General features: G+C 39.4%; 1 protein-coding gene across 1 annotated transcript in view; it reads left to right on the plus strand.

The window, feature by feature from the left end:
* ankrd33ba (ankyrin repeat domain 33ba) overlaps positions 1 to 9,939 on the plus strand; it is a 33,038-nt gene extending 23,099 nt beyond the window's left edge. The window contains exons 2-6 of the mRNA XM_057825070.1: positions 1,486 to 1,615; positions 1,711 to 1,851; positions 7,625 to 7,766; positions 7,837 to 8,035; positions 9,397 to 9,939. Of these exons, the coding sequence (XP_057681053.1) occupies positions 1,486 to 1,615; positions 1,711 to 1,851; positions 7,625 to 7,766; positions 7,837 to 8,035; positions 9,397 to 9,939 (1,155 nt within the window). The remainder of the gene's footprint in view (positions 1 to 1,485; positions 1,616 to 1,710; positions 1,852 to 7,624; positions 7,767 to 7,836; positions 8,036 to 9,396) is intronic.
* Positions 9,940 to 14,510: the final 4,571 nt, after the last annotated feature.

Raw genomic sequence — 14,510 nt, forward strand, 5'->3', positions numbered from 1 at the left:
GATATGTATAAAAGAAAACAATTATTTGTACATGTCTACATGTGCATATGTGAACATTTTTAAATAAAATACTGTATTTTTTAAAATTGAAAAAAAAATGCGATGGGCTGAGGGCGCCAAGTTTGAAGCGTGACGTAGCGAGGGATCACAGTATTCTGTACTAAATGTAAAGTCAACCTTATTTGTATACATTACTTGACGTATAACAAAAACAATAATGCAATCAACTACAGAAGCAATTACTGTTTTGGTTTTTTTTAAATAAAAAAATTGGTAATTCATAAATTGTAGTTATTGCTTGAAAATTGTAGTTATTGTATGTTTTATATAGGGCTGTCAAACGATTACATTTTTTAATTGAGTTAATTACAGCTTAAAATTCATCGTAATTAATCGCAATTCAAACTATAAAATATGCCATATTTTTCTGTAAATTATTAAGACACAAGACGGATATATACATTCAACATACAGTACATAAGTACTGTATTTGTTTATTATAAAAATAAATCAAGATGGCATCAACATTATTAACATTCTCTTAAAGCGATCCATGGATAGAAAGACTTGTAGTTCTTAAAAGATAAATGTTAGTACAAGTTTTAGAAGTTTTATATTAAAACCCCTCTTAATGTTTTTGTTATATTAAAATTTGTAAAATTTTCAGTCAAAAAATAAACTAGTAGCTCACCATTGTTGATATCAATAATTACACCATGCTCACTCATGGTACTAACCCATGAAATCAGTCACACCCAAGCGCCAGCAGAGGGCGCCAAACACCAAAAAACAAGTAACAAGCTGACATTACACTGTAATGTCATTTTAATCTGTTTGAGCGGGGCATGTGCGTTAATTGCGTCAAATATTTTAACGTAACTAATTTAAATAAATAATTACTGCCCGTTAACCTAAGAAACTTCTATAATACTGATAATACAGTATGTTAGCATCTGTAAAGTAAATGCGTGAATATTGTATATTAAAAAAATATTGGAACTATGACTGAATGTTGAAATATATAGTAAAACTATAGGTACAAGGAATACAATTTATAATTTTCCTTATGTTATGGTCAAATCGAAAAATAAATAAACAGAAAAAGAGCTAAAAGTGTGAACCAATGAAAAGTCGACTAAGAAGTAAACTTGTACTCGCCCATCATCAACCTTGTTTGTGTTGGCTTATGACTCAGCCGTTAATGTAGCCAACTTTTACTTTTACTCTCAACTGAGTTTTCGTGGGTCATCACCAAGGCAAACATAAGTTCCCACTCCCACACAGAGTGACATTCACACATGCGCATACAAACACAACCTCCTTTTCTGGCGCGTAACATCAGACGAGGACTCTAGCTTATTTTTCCGCTGAGTTCAACATGTCTCGGTTTGCAGTGAAAACATGTCGTATAAATTCACAGAGGTCCTTGCCTACTACCGCTGCGGTGTTTGGATTCCGCTTCATTTTCACTTTTTGTCATTTCAGACAGGGTTGCTGGTGGCTTGTTACCAAGGTTATGTTGACGTAGTCATAGCGTTATCTCAGTGTCCGTACGTGGATGCTAACTGGCAGGACAGCGAGGGGAACACGGCTCTCATCACCGCAGCGCAGGCAGGTAAGTCATCCTCTAAAACACTGACAAAATGATGCAAAACGACGCTTTAAAATGCCTCGAATCATGTCCTCCTTTGTGTCTTGTCTTTTCTTCAGGTCACATTACAATCACCAACTATCTGCTCAACTACTACTCAGGCTTGGACATTGAGAGGAGAAATTGTCATGGCTTCACCGCTCTCATGAAAGCTGCCATGCAGGGCCGCGTTGAATGTGTCCGCTCGCTCATGATGGCAGGTGAGGAGTATTTCTATTCCAGGTTTGGCCACATTTGATATTTAAAAGAGTCATTTCAACCTACAGTGGGGAGAACAAGTATTTGATACACTGTCAATGGGTTTTCCCATTGGCAGTGTATCAAATACTTGTTCTCCCCACTGTAGCTCCTAAGCTCCAAGCTCATCATTTTGTATGTTTCTAAGTGATCATTTTTGGGCCAAAAAAGGAAAGGTCAAAGATAAGCAGGCACCTTAACACAATGTCACCTACAGCTACAAATCAAGTCAGAAACCTTGGCGTAATTATTGACTCAGACCTAAAATTTGATAGCCATCTAAAGTCCGTCACTAAATCTGCTTATTACCACCTAAAAAATATAGCCAGTACTTAGGGCCTTCTGACTCAACAAGACATGGAAAAACTTATGCATGCATTCATTTTCAGCAGATTGGACTATTGCAACGGTAGATTTACAGGTCTTGATAAAAAAAAATCAGACAGGAAGCTGCAGCAAGTACAGAATGCTGCAGCTAGAGTCCTCACAAATACAAGGAAACTGGACCACATTACACCGGTTTTGAACTCGTTACACTGGCTTCCAGTGAGTCAAAGGATAGACTATAAAATACTACTGCTCGTCAACAAAACACTTAATGGCCTTGGACCAAAATACATGCTTGATTTGTTAGAATCGTATGAAACATCTAGACCCCTAAGCAGTGTTGTGCATGAACGCGTTCATATTTTGGGCGAACGTGAATTGAACGCATCATATTTCTGTCTCACGAACATTACTGTGAACGCTCGTTCTAGCAGTTGTGAGCGGTGCTCATAACTTCGTTCATGAGTTCATCACATTTAGAGCCTTACCGACAAAACTGCATATAAAGCCATAGGCTAAAAACACACAATAAAAAAATTAACCTTAATAGCAGAAAATTATCCAACCTGGCAACCCAAGCTGCCTGTCACGGCCATATTGTTTAAGCAAATACGTCATCACAACAACGGCAGCATGGACACAGAAGCTGGCAGCTCTCGAAACCCGGCCCGCTCAGAGCAATTGTCTACACAGTACCAGCATTTAAAAGAGTTTTACGAAAAAGTCAGTACCGACCCGGATGGCAAAAATATAACGTTTACTTGTAAACTTTGTCCACCTGGATTGAAGACCGTCCGTACGTCGGTAACGTCTTTAGCCGACCTTAAACGGCACATCGAAATAAAGCATGCGACAAGCCTTGCTAGGTATCTGCGACTGCGAGCATGTGCGATGAGACATTTTTTTCATTGAGCAAACAAGTAAGGAAACAAAAATAATAAGTGTTTATTGGGAATGTTTTGCACTTTGAGGTACAGCCTCAGTTTCCTACCTCAGCCTGGCTCCTACCTCAAATTTTGTTGTTTAGATTGAGTTAGTACAGAGTTATGTTGGCACTTTAACTTTGTTGTTAACTGTTGTTTTGTTTGTTGTTTTGCTTTGTTGTTAAATGCAGTTTACAATGATCTCTTTTGCATTTATATGCCTGAGTTGATTTTTTCCCCCCTCGGTGTTCTTGTTCAGTCTTGTTTTTGTTGTCACAATAAAGAACATTCAAACAGCAAGGTTTTGCTTATGCTTATGAAAATATACTGTAGATAAAAGCTGTAGAGCTGCTAATGTGTGGACTGAATGAGTGGCAGCAAAGCATTATGGAAATCCCAGTAATCTGAGGGCTGTCCCCTCACTGCTAGTGTAAACCCTGGTTGGACAAGGATTTGAAATTGAATATGAAGATGAATCCGACAAATAGTTTCAGTGTTAAAAAGGATACATGAATTGCTGTCTGTGGTTCTATATGGACACTGCCAGTAATAGCTTGCAACAATTTTTGGCGAACAAAAAGAACTGAACAACAAAAGTTCATTTTTTGGAACCATGAACTTTAGTTCAAAATTTTGAATTATGAACTATGAACTGAACAGTTCATTTTAAAATTTGTGAACTGCAATTTGAACTAGTTCATGTAGAAAATGAACTTTCCCAACACTGCCCCTAAGGTCGTCTGGAACCGGTCTACTGTATGTTCCAAGAACAAGAACCAAGCAGGGTGAGGCAGCATTTAGTTATTATGCTCCTCACCTCTGGAACAAGTTACCTGAAGGTCTGAAGTATGTTGAAACTGTTAACTCCTTTAAATCAGGGCTAAAAACGCTTTTGTTTAGGACTGCATATCCATAACTGTCTATATATTTCATTCTGTTTGCCATTTTTATGTATAATTTTATTTCTTATTTCGATTGTCTTTGTTTTTAAGTTCTATTGATTTTAATGTGATTTTTACGATCTTCATGTGATATAAAGCACTTTGAATTGCCTTGTGTTGATTTGTGCTCTATAAATAAATTTGCCTTACCTTGCCTTCTAAACAGAACGCTCACACAGCTCATGAATCCACCAACTACCGTAATTGTCAGACTCAACGCACCAAAAGATTTGAACCAGAAACACTTTATTCCACAGCGGCATCATAGGACTGTAATAAGACCAAATGAACCACCATGAAGCTTTGAATCAATTGGCTGCAAAGCGTCATTGCTTCAAAATCTTCATTTGGCCATCACTGCTCCCTTGGGGAAGACAGTCAACCTCTACTGCCACCTGCTGTCAACACTTTTTCTCATACATGCCTTCTCGCATGCATTGTAATTTGTAGATAATTTGCCAGATAACACTAAATGACATCTGTTATAAGCATTCATTAATGCTCATGACAGTGTCATGTCATGATTAGGATTGTCTAATGACAGTCTTATGGCGGTACTGTCAAATAAAGTTTTACCAAATAACATAACTAGCAATTAATGAAACAACTGGAACAGTAACTGAAGAAATAATTAGCACAGAACATGCATTTTGATTGTTATTTACATCTGTAGCGCTGTAAATGCATGCTAAGAGGCATGGTGGACAACAACAGTGTTGAGAGCAGGTGGCAGTAGAGGTTGACTGTCTCACCCAAGGGAGTAGTGATGGCCAAATGAAGCTTCTTGAAGCAATGAAGCTTTGCAGCCAATTGGTTCAAAGCTTCATGGTGGTTCATTTGGTCTTCTGACAGTCGTATGATTCCGTTGTCAAATAAAATGTTCCCGGTTGATAACTTTTGGCGTAACTGCCGCTTATAGTCCGGTGTGGCTTATCCATGAATAAATGCCATTTTCTTTTCAAATTTGGTGGGGGGCGGCTTATAGTCAGGCACGCCTTATAGTACAAAACGTACGGTAAATAACCATCAAAATTCATGTTCTGTGCTACAGAATATGAAATATTAAAAATGCATTTATTCAGTACAACAGGGTTAAGTACTGTCCATTTACTATTTAACACTGGAAATACCAGGGGGTGGGGGGGGTTTGGCTATCAAGAAATACCAGAAAGGCGCCAAATGACCCCGATACCAAACTGACTACTGTACTTGATTTTGTCAAACAATAGACCACTCAAACAAGCAATCAAACACCCTAGGTGTGAAGGGGGGGCTTCACTCTGGATAGCTGCAATTAGCATCTTGAATATTTGCAAATCCAGACTTGTTAACTCCTGGGTTAGTGTAAAAATGATGAGAGGGCCATGTGGCATGAAACTACAACTAGCATCCAGAACTGTAGAAAATTGAGCATTAAAACATCTGGGACAAATCCCATCAAGCACCTTTACTATGTCTTGACAAGTTCAACATTCAGTTGTCAAAGTTCACAGTTTGTTATGTGGAAGCACACAATGACCAAAGAACTTTACACAGCAGCCCAAACAGCTGTTTTATCACAGCAAACACAAGCTACATTTGTAGGCAAACTGCAGCTTTTGGAACCTGTAAAAAGGTTGTCCGCCCGACTGCCTGCCTGAGCGGTCCACTGTCCAACAAAGCCAAGGCCGCCCTGCCCTGCAAACACTCAAGATGCTAATTGGCGCAATCCAACCCTGTGGTTTTGCAAGTGTGAATGGAAATGACTAATGAGGACCAGAGTGCTCACAAAAGATATGCCGATTAGGGTCAGATGATCTTTCTCTGATTATTGTCGGTGAAGTTCACGTTTGAACTCCGAGACAAGTATCAACAAATAGCTCAAATGAGAGAAAAGAATCAGACTCAGCCAAGGATTGCCTGCTTCGAAGACTAAATAGATAAACAATACATATACATCAAGGGTACAATGATGTGATCCAGTCAGGAGCTGTGATCACGCAAAAGTACAACGAAAATACAAAAGTCAAGGGTCTATATTAGGGCTGTCAAACGATTAAAATTTTTAATCGAGTTAATCACAGCTTAAAAATTAATTAATCGTAATTAATCGCAATTAGAACCATCTATAAAATATGCCATATTTTTCTGTAAATTATTGTTGGAATGGAAAGCCAAGACACAAGACGGATATATACATTCAACATACGGTACATAAGTACTGTATTTGTTTATTATAACAATAAATCAACAAGATGGCATTAACATTATTAACATTCTGTTAAAGCGATCCATGGATAGAAAGACTTGTAGTTCTTAAAAGATAAATGTTAGTAAAAGTTGTAGAAATGTTATATTAAAACCCCTCTTAATGTTTTTTGTTTCAGTAAAGTTTGTATAATTTTTAGGGCTGTCAAACGATTAAAATTTTTAATCGGGGTTAATTACAGCTTAAAAATTAATTAATCATAATTAATCGTAATTAATCCCAATTCAAACCATCTATAAAATATGCCATATTTTTCTGTAACTCATTGTTGGAATGGAAAGATAAGACAAGACGGATAGATACATTCAACATACGGTACATAAGTATGTATGTGTTTATTATAACAATAAATCAACAAGATGGCATTAACATTATTAACATTCTGTTAAAGCGATCCATGGATAGAAAGACTTGTAGTTCTTAAAAGATAAATGTTAGTACAAGTTACAGAAATTTTTATTTTAAACCCCCTCTTAATGTTTTCGTTTTAATAAAAATTGTAAAATTTTCAATCAAAAAATAAACTAGTAGCCCGCCATTGTTGATGTCAATAATTACACAATGCTCATGGGTGCTGAAACCCATAAAATCAGTCGCACCCAAGCGCCGGCAGAGGGCGACAAAACACCAAAAACACAAATAACAAGTGGAAATGACACTGTGCTGTCATTTTAATTTGTTTGAGCGGGGCATTTGCGTTAAATGCGTCAAATATTTTAACGTGATTAATTTAAAAAATTATTTGCCGCCCGTTAATGCGATAATTTTAACAGCCCTAGTCTATATGCTTGTTGAAAGGGCGTTGCTTACTATGAAACGATACCTCCTACGAAAGCAAAAATGAAACTTATTACAACTCACCCTGGTGATTTTCAGCTAAAAAAAACATCCTGAGTTACGACCTTGGAAAACTAGCTCTAGCTGGTACAAGAGGGAGTCAAATCAGATAAGACAGTCAACAGAAATCCATTGTAAAATGTTCAAAGGAATATATGTGCAGCATAGTCTTACAAATGAATATAGTTTCACAGCAGTTATGTGTTTTATAAGCATGAATAAAATATTCTTTCACAGTTACAAAAGTGATTTGTATCAACTGATCCACCCCTTGGTAGTTCCAGTGTTAATATAAAACCGAGCTACATCAGAGTATTCAAATCTTCGCATGCAGTTCCAGATGCAAGTGTTTAGTTTTAGCGTGTATTCACACCCTGAATAGTTGTAAGTGTAACGCAATCGCAGTTCTGACTCATTTCCTCAAAATGTAACGCCCTTCCCTTTGTCTTGTTCTTCTCAGGAGCCACTCTAAACGCACGTGATTGTGGTCGTCAAATGACCGCCAGGGAGTGGGCCTTGTTCACCGGTCGCTACGAAACTGCCTGGGTGATGGCCCGATTGATGGAACGGTCAACTCCGGATCAAATGTGTGATACGTACAGGTAAAAATCAAAGTTTCCCTTGTGTGACTTGAATGGCAGCTCCAATATTGCAACAATGTTGCTTTCTCAGTCTAGAGTGGCCCCCTCTGGCATCAATGGTAGCCAAAGCTCGCGAGCCCCGAGGCTGTCTGAGGCGCTTGACTGACACCATGCGCGACGTGTTCAACATTGCGAATGTCACCAACCCCGAGGACGCCGGCGTCATCGACCACCTGGTGTCTGTGACGACAGCCATCAAGAGCCCTTTCATTGCAGTAACTTGTCATACGGTGAGTACCCTTGTGAATATTAACTCAGTACTACAATATTAGGGGGGGGGTGAATTGGAATGAGTTTATCACTAGTTCAATGGCAGCCATTAAGTTAACAAAGACACTATTATCCTGGAAGATTTTGGTACCAACTTACATTTCGACTTCGATTTCGACTTTGCGAGTCTCGTCCGCCATATTGTCTCCAGTCGTTCTTTTTTTTTCTGACCAGCTGCTGCCACGGTAGCAGCCTCCTGCCTCGGCTCGGCTGGCTGGCTGTCCGTGAACCTGGCTAGCTGCTGCGGCGCTAGCCTCCTGCTGTTAGCATGCCTCCTCCGTTAGCATGATCGCTGCAGCTACCTTCATCGCTGGTTGTTGCTTTTCTGACTTGTTCTGTAAAAGAATTTTTGCATATTATTATTGTATTTTACACTGTAATGTCCGTAACTATGCACGGTCCGATTAAGAGACGCTGGGACTGGAGAGCTGTGAGGTACTAGGAAGCGAGGGGGGGCCGGGAGAGAAGCAAAAGTTAGCGGTCCAATGTGGCGGCAGTCCGCTCTTATTGTGTTTATTAGGGTTGTTCCGATCATGTTTTTTTGCTCCCGGTCCGATCCTGATCGTTTTAGTTTGAGTATCTGCCGATCCCGATATTTCCCGATCCGATTGCTTTTTTTTTGCTCCCGATTCAATTCCAATCATTCCCGATAATTTTTCCCGATCACATACATTTTGGCAATGCATTAAGAAAAAAATGAATAAAACTCGGACGAATATATACATTCAACATACAGTACATAAGTACTGTATTTGTTTATTATGACAATAAATCCTCAAGATGGCATTTACATTATTAACATTCTTTCTGTGAGAGGGATCCACGGATAGAAAGACTTGTAATTCTTAAAGGATAAATGTGACTTTGTATATTGTGACTAAATATTGCCATCTAGTGGATTTTTATGAGCTTTCAGTAAATGATACTGCAGCCATTTAACTTCTGCCCAAATGCATGATGGGAAGTGCAACCATGACTGTGCGTAATGGTACCAATTGATATATCTTCTCTGCGTACCCTAATTATTTTTATTATTTTCTATACATGAGATGTGCCGGATCTGCCCAAATAAGTCCCGGAACACAGGATGCCAAATCAAGAGGTGCCGGATCTTGTTTTGGCAGGATTCGGCACAAATTAACCCCTGGTTTTGATGCATTTTTATAAAAAAATTATGTCTGAATTTTGAGGGGCTTGGAAGTTGGACCGGATTAGGCCATTTACTTCTCTACTTACAGCATTTTCAAGTTTCGAAACAACTTCCAGAACCCAATAATTTCATAAGTAGAGGTACCACTGTGTAATCACACTTGTGTTTCAGGTGTGCCCTGAGAGCCCCCCAAGTGTGGGCAAACGGCGTTACGCAGTTCCCGAGATTGTCCGCCTTCAACGCGCCAAAGAGCTCAGCGCCATCAATCCGGACAGGGTAGATACTCACCTCAGGCTATTCCGGAATTCACGGGTCACTCTGGTTCCCAAGCCCTTGCCCGATCGGCGGGCCAGCCTTCAGACGCAGAGCGCGGCGCCTCGAGTCAGGACCTCCAGCCTGGGAATGTTGTCTTATAATGGAACAGAGCTACGAAGGACCAGCCTTCTGCCTCTTCACATGATGCTCAGGAGGAGCAGCGTCAGGCCGGGATTCACCATCCCCAAAGTGAGGGTGTCCAAGGCCCCCGCGCCCACTTACGAGCCTGAAAAGATCCGCAGGAAGAGCAGTGCTAAAGATGGAAGCAGGCACTTGCTGCAGATTCCTAAGTGGCGATATAAGGAGCTGAAAGAGGAAAGGAGGAAAGCTGAGGAGGCTGAAAGGAAGAGGCTGGAGGCATTAACCAAGAGACACCTCACTGTCGGGATGAGGAAGTAATCATTTTTTTATGTACAATATACCAAAAACAGCCAATTGCTTGGGTATTACTTGACTCAGGGTGACTAGACTTACCGGTAGTATTCCATGAACACACAACAATGTTGCTTTTGTGTCATGAACTTGCAGTGGCTTGAAAGATTGTCACCAGCTTTAGAAACGCTAGTCAAATACGGATTACCCAGGGGTTTTGATACTTGAAAATGTTTTTAGCTTTAAGTTATTTTTCATATTTATTGCTTTTAAAAGTAGCGCTCATGGCCAAGGCTACGTTTTATAACTATTTTTTTTAAAATGTTTTTTCCTCGGAATAGGAGTGGGAAAAGAACTCTCAAAGCACAAGACAAAATTAAATTTTCTGGAAATCGTACAACGATATAGTCGCATTTGTACTGGACTTTTTCAGCAATACACTAAACACAAGTGGCAAATTCCGCCGTCACATATTCCACAAACACAGCAGACGTGAATGAACATGCTGTATTTTGTGATAAATAAATGAATTTTGCCAGCATTTCAAAGCTGTTTTATCATTATACAGTGAGGAAAATAAGTACAGTGGTATGAAAAAGTACCTGAACCTTTTGGAATTTCTCACATTTCTGCATAAAATGTGCATCAAATGTGATCTAATCTTTGTCAAAATCACACAGATGTAAAAACAGTGTCTGCTTTCACTAAAACCACACAAACATTTATAGGTTTTCATATTGTAATGAGAATAGCATGCAAACAATGACAGAAGGGGGTTGATTAGTAAGTGAATCCTCTGCCTTCGGAGACTTAAAGAGCAAATGAAGCCATTTTTTAACCAAACAATTTAAGTCAGGTGTGTGCCCAATCACTGATGAGTGGTTTAAAGCTGCCCTGCCCACTATAAAACACACACCTGGTAAGAATTGTCTTGATGAGAAGCTTGGCTTGGTCAAAAGAGCTGTCTGAAGACCTGCGATCAAGGATTGTTGATTTGTACAAAGCTGGGAAAGGATACAAAACCATCTCTAAAATTCTGGATGTTATCAATCGATAGTCAGAGAAGTTGTCAACAAATGGAGAGAGTTTGGTACGGTTGCTTCTCTCTCAAGGAGTGGCCGTCCACCAAAGATGACGCCAAGAGTTCAGCGCAGAATACTCGGAAAGGTTAAAAAAAACACTTGAGTGTCTGCTAAAGACTTACAGAAATCACTGGCACAGTCCAATATCTTTGTGCACACATCAACTATATGTAAAACTATGGTCAAGATTGGTGTTCATGGGAGGACTCCACGGAGGAAGCCACTGTTGTCTAAAAAAAACAACATTTTTGCTCGTTTAATGTTCGCAGAAAAGTACCTGGACACTCCAGACATTTTTGCTAAATATTTTGTGGACTGATGAGACCAAAGTTGAATTGTGGAGGAAAAATGGAACAGCTCACCAACATCAACACCTCATGCCCTTCGTGAAGCATAGTGGAGGGAGCATCATGATTTAGGGTTGTTATGTTGCCTCAGGGCCTGGACAACTTGCAATCATTAATGGAAGAATGAATTCAAAAGTTTATCAGGATGTTTTGCAGGAAAACCTGAGGACGTCTGTCGGACAGTTGAAGCTAAAAAGAGGATGGATGCTGCAGCAAGACAAATTATCCTCCATTCAAACACAGAAGTAAATCAACTTCAGATGATTTCAGAAGAACAAAATACACGTTTTGGAGCGGCCAAGTCAAAGTCCAGACTTGAACCCCATTGAGATGCTGAGACAGCGATTCATGCCAGACATCCCAGGAATCTGACTGAACTACAGCAGTTTTGTCGAGAACAATGGGCCAAGATTAGTCCCGATCGATGTGCCAGACTGATCTGCATCTAAAGGAAGCGTCTGGTTAAAGTTATTGCTGCTAAAAGTGGGGGTGGGGGCACAAAATATTAAATATGATGAGCCACTTATTTCCCCCATCTTCTGTCATTGTTTGCATACTATCCTCATTACCTGGTCTGTCCTTTGGAAAGATCAGGTATATGTTATTCTGTTTTTTTAAAAAAAAAATAGGAATCCTTCGGCGTGCCGCGCAGCCCAAACCGCTTGACCGATCGGCACCGTTAAAGTATTGACACGTCCGGAATTTTCGCGCGACGCAGGCTTTTTTTAAAACGGCCCCGTAAAATTTTCCGTTCGCCCGTAAACGGCAATTTTCCGGAGAAAAAAAGAAGCAATTTTCAAAATGTATCTAGTCCTACAATTTTTGACCAAATTACATAATTTAGGTATCTAAAATTCCAGGACTGTGAGTGGCATAGAAGTTGTATACAGAATTTGGAAAAAAATTACGGTTCCCTGGAAATTTGACAAAAACTTGCCATTCATTTTTATTGAGAAAAAAAAAAAGTTTCAAAATGTATCTAGTCCTACAATATTTCACCAAATCACACAATTTGGGCATAAAAAATTCCAGGATGGTGAGAGGCATAAAAGTTATAGTTAAAATATGAAAACCTATAAATGGGTGGTTTTAGTTAAAGCAGACATTTCAAATGTGTGATTTTGACAAAGTTCAGATCACATTTGATGGTGATTTTATGCAGAAGTGTGAGAAATTCCAAAAGGTTCACATACTTTTCATACCACTGTAAGTATTTGAACACCTGTCTATTAGCTAGAATTGTGAGCCTCAAAGACCTGTTAGTCACCTTTAAAAAGTCCACCTCCACTTCACTTGTTCTCTGAAATAAGTGGAATGGAGGTGGACTTTTGAGTCTGACTTTTAGACCTGTTTGAGGCAGTTAGCTGCATATAAACACCTGTCCACCCCATACACCCCAAAGAGCTGTCCAAAGACACCAGAGACAGAATTGTAGACCTCTACAAGGCTGGAAAGAGTTACGGGGCAATTGCTATGATCCACCTTTGGAGCAAATATTAGAAAATGGAAGAAGCTAAACATGACTGCCAATCTCCCTCGGACTGGGGCTCCATGCAAGATCTACCTCGTAGGGTCTTAATGATCCTAATCAGCCAAGAACCACACAGGAGGAGCTGGTCAATGAGGAGCTGGGACCACCATTTTCAAATTTACTGTTAGTCATACACTAAGACGCCACAGTTTAAATTCATGTATGGCACGAAAGGTTCCCCTGCTTAAACCAACACCCGTTTTAAATTTGCCATTGACCAACTGACCGATCCAGAAGAGTCATGGGAGAAACTCATGTGGTCATATGAGATCAAAATGGAACTTTTTGGTCTTGATTCCACTGTTTGGAGGAAGAAGAATGATGAGTACCATCCCAAGAACACCATCCCTACTGTGAAGCATGAGGGTGGTAGCATCTTGCTTAGGGTGTTTTTTCTACATGTGGGACTGTATAACTGCACTGTATTAAGGAAAGGAGGATTTTTTTTAGATTGTCTCTCACAGTGGACAAGCACCTACCATGAAAATTTCAAATCCGCCCATCATTTCTAAGTGGGAGAACTTGCAAAACCGCAGGGTGTTTTACAAATGCCGTTGCAGGATGACAGAATCGAAACAAACACTTCTCCTTACGGTGACTGTGCGCGTGTTAATGCTGGGAAGGAAATTGCATTGTTTTATTTAGCTCGTCTTCCTGTAGTGTAAAGCCTCAGGGATTTCATCCTTTAACTCCTAGTTTAAAATGGCAGCAGTGAAACAAGTCCAATTTTAAAAATAGTTTTGGCCTGCTTTTCATCTTTAGAATGGTGACAGTGCCAAAGATAGCTTAAAAAAGACATCAAGTTCAAATATTTAAGCATTGATAATATTGTTGATACACTGTATTAAGTTAATTCACAATTCAGAAGTATTTTTTTGTTATTTCACTGCTATTCGCATCATGTTTAAGATAAAGTCACATTATTCAATGAGTGCAAATGTTTCAGTCCTACCAGTCTTAACACCCATACAAATGTGTCTAAATTTACACATGTACAGTGTTGCTACATGCTTGTACATTATTCCAGAATGTGACCTAGACAATGGTATGCATCTCGGATGCATGACATAATATTTAGGTCACGAGTGTTGCTGAACCAGCTGTTATCTTCCAGTGTAACCTGAGATTATGACTAACTACAGGCGAGCTCCTCCTCTTTTATATGACCCAAATCCCTCATTCATTCAGAGAAGGATACATTTTAACAAGATTAGGCAGTACAGAGGATGCTGCCATGGGAGTTATGCCACCCATTTTAAACTAGGATTGCAACATTTTGTCAAATGATGCGTATCCGAAATAGCCACTGAACAATTAATTGGTAATGGCTAGCTGGTTATAAATGGTCATGTTCCAACTTGTTTGTGGATGCTTGCTTAAACGATGTCTCAAGTTTGTAGGGCTATTATTTTCACTCTTACTCATTAGTGGAGATTGAGGGGAGGCAGGCATGGCAGTATCTCACCCTAGTGGCTGACAAAATGTCATTGCATATAATTTACAGGTAGTCCCCGGGTTACAAACGAGTTCCCTTCCTATGCTGAATTTCCGCGTTAGTCGGAATTAACCCTTTAAGTATCCCTAAATACCCCCTAAATCCCAAAATAACTATCCAAAAACTTGTATTATACGTTATTG

Source organism: Corythoichthys intestinalis, chromosome 20 (assembly GCF_030265065.1).
Source record: "Corythoichthys intestinalis isolate RoL2023-P3 chromosome 20, ASM3026506v1, whole genome shotgun sequence".
Taxonomy (NCBI): Eukaryota; Metazoa; Chordata; class Actinopteri; order Syngnathiformes; family Syngnathidae; genus Corythoichthys; species Corythoichthys intestinalis.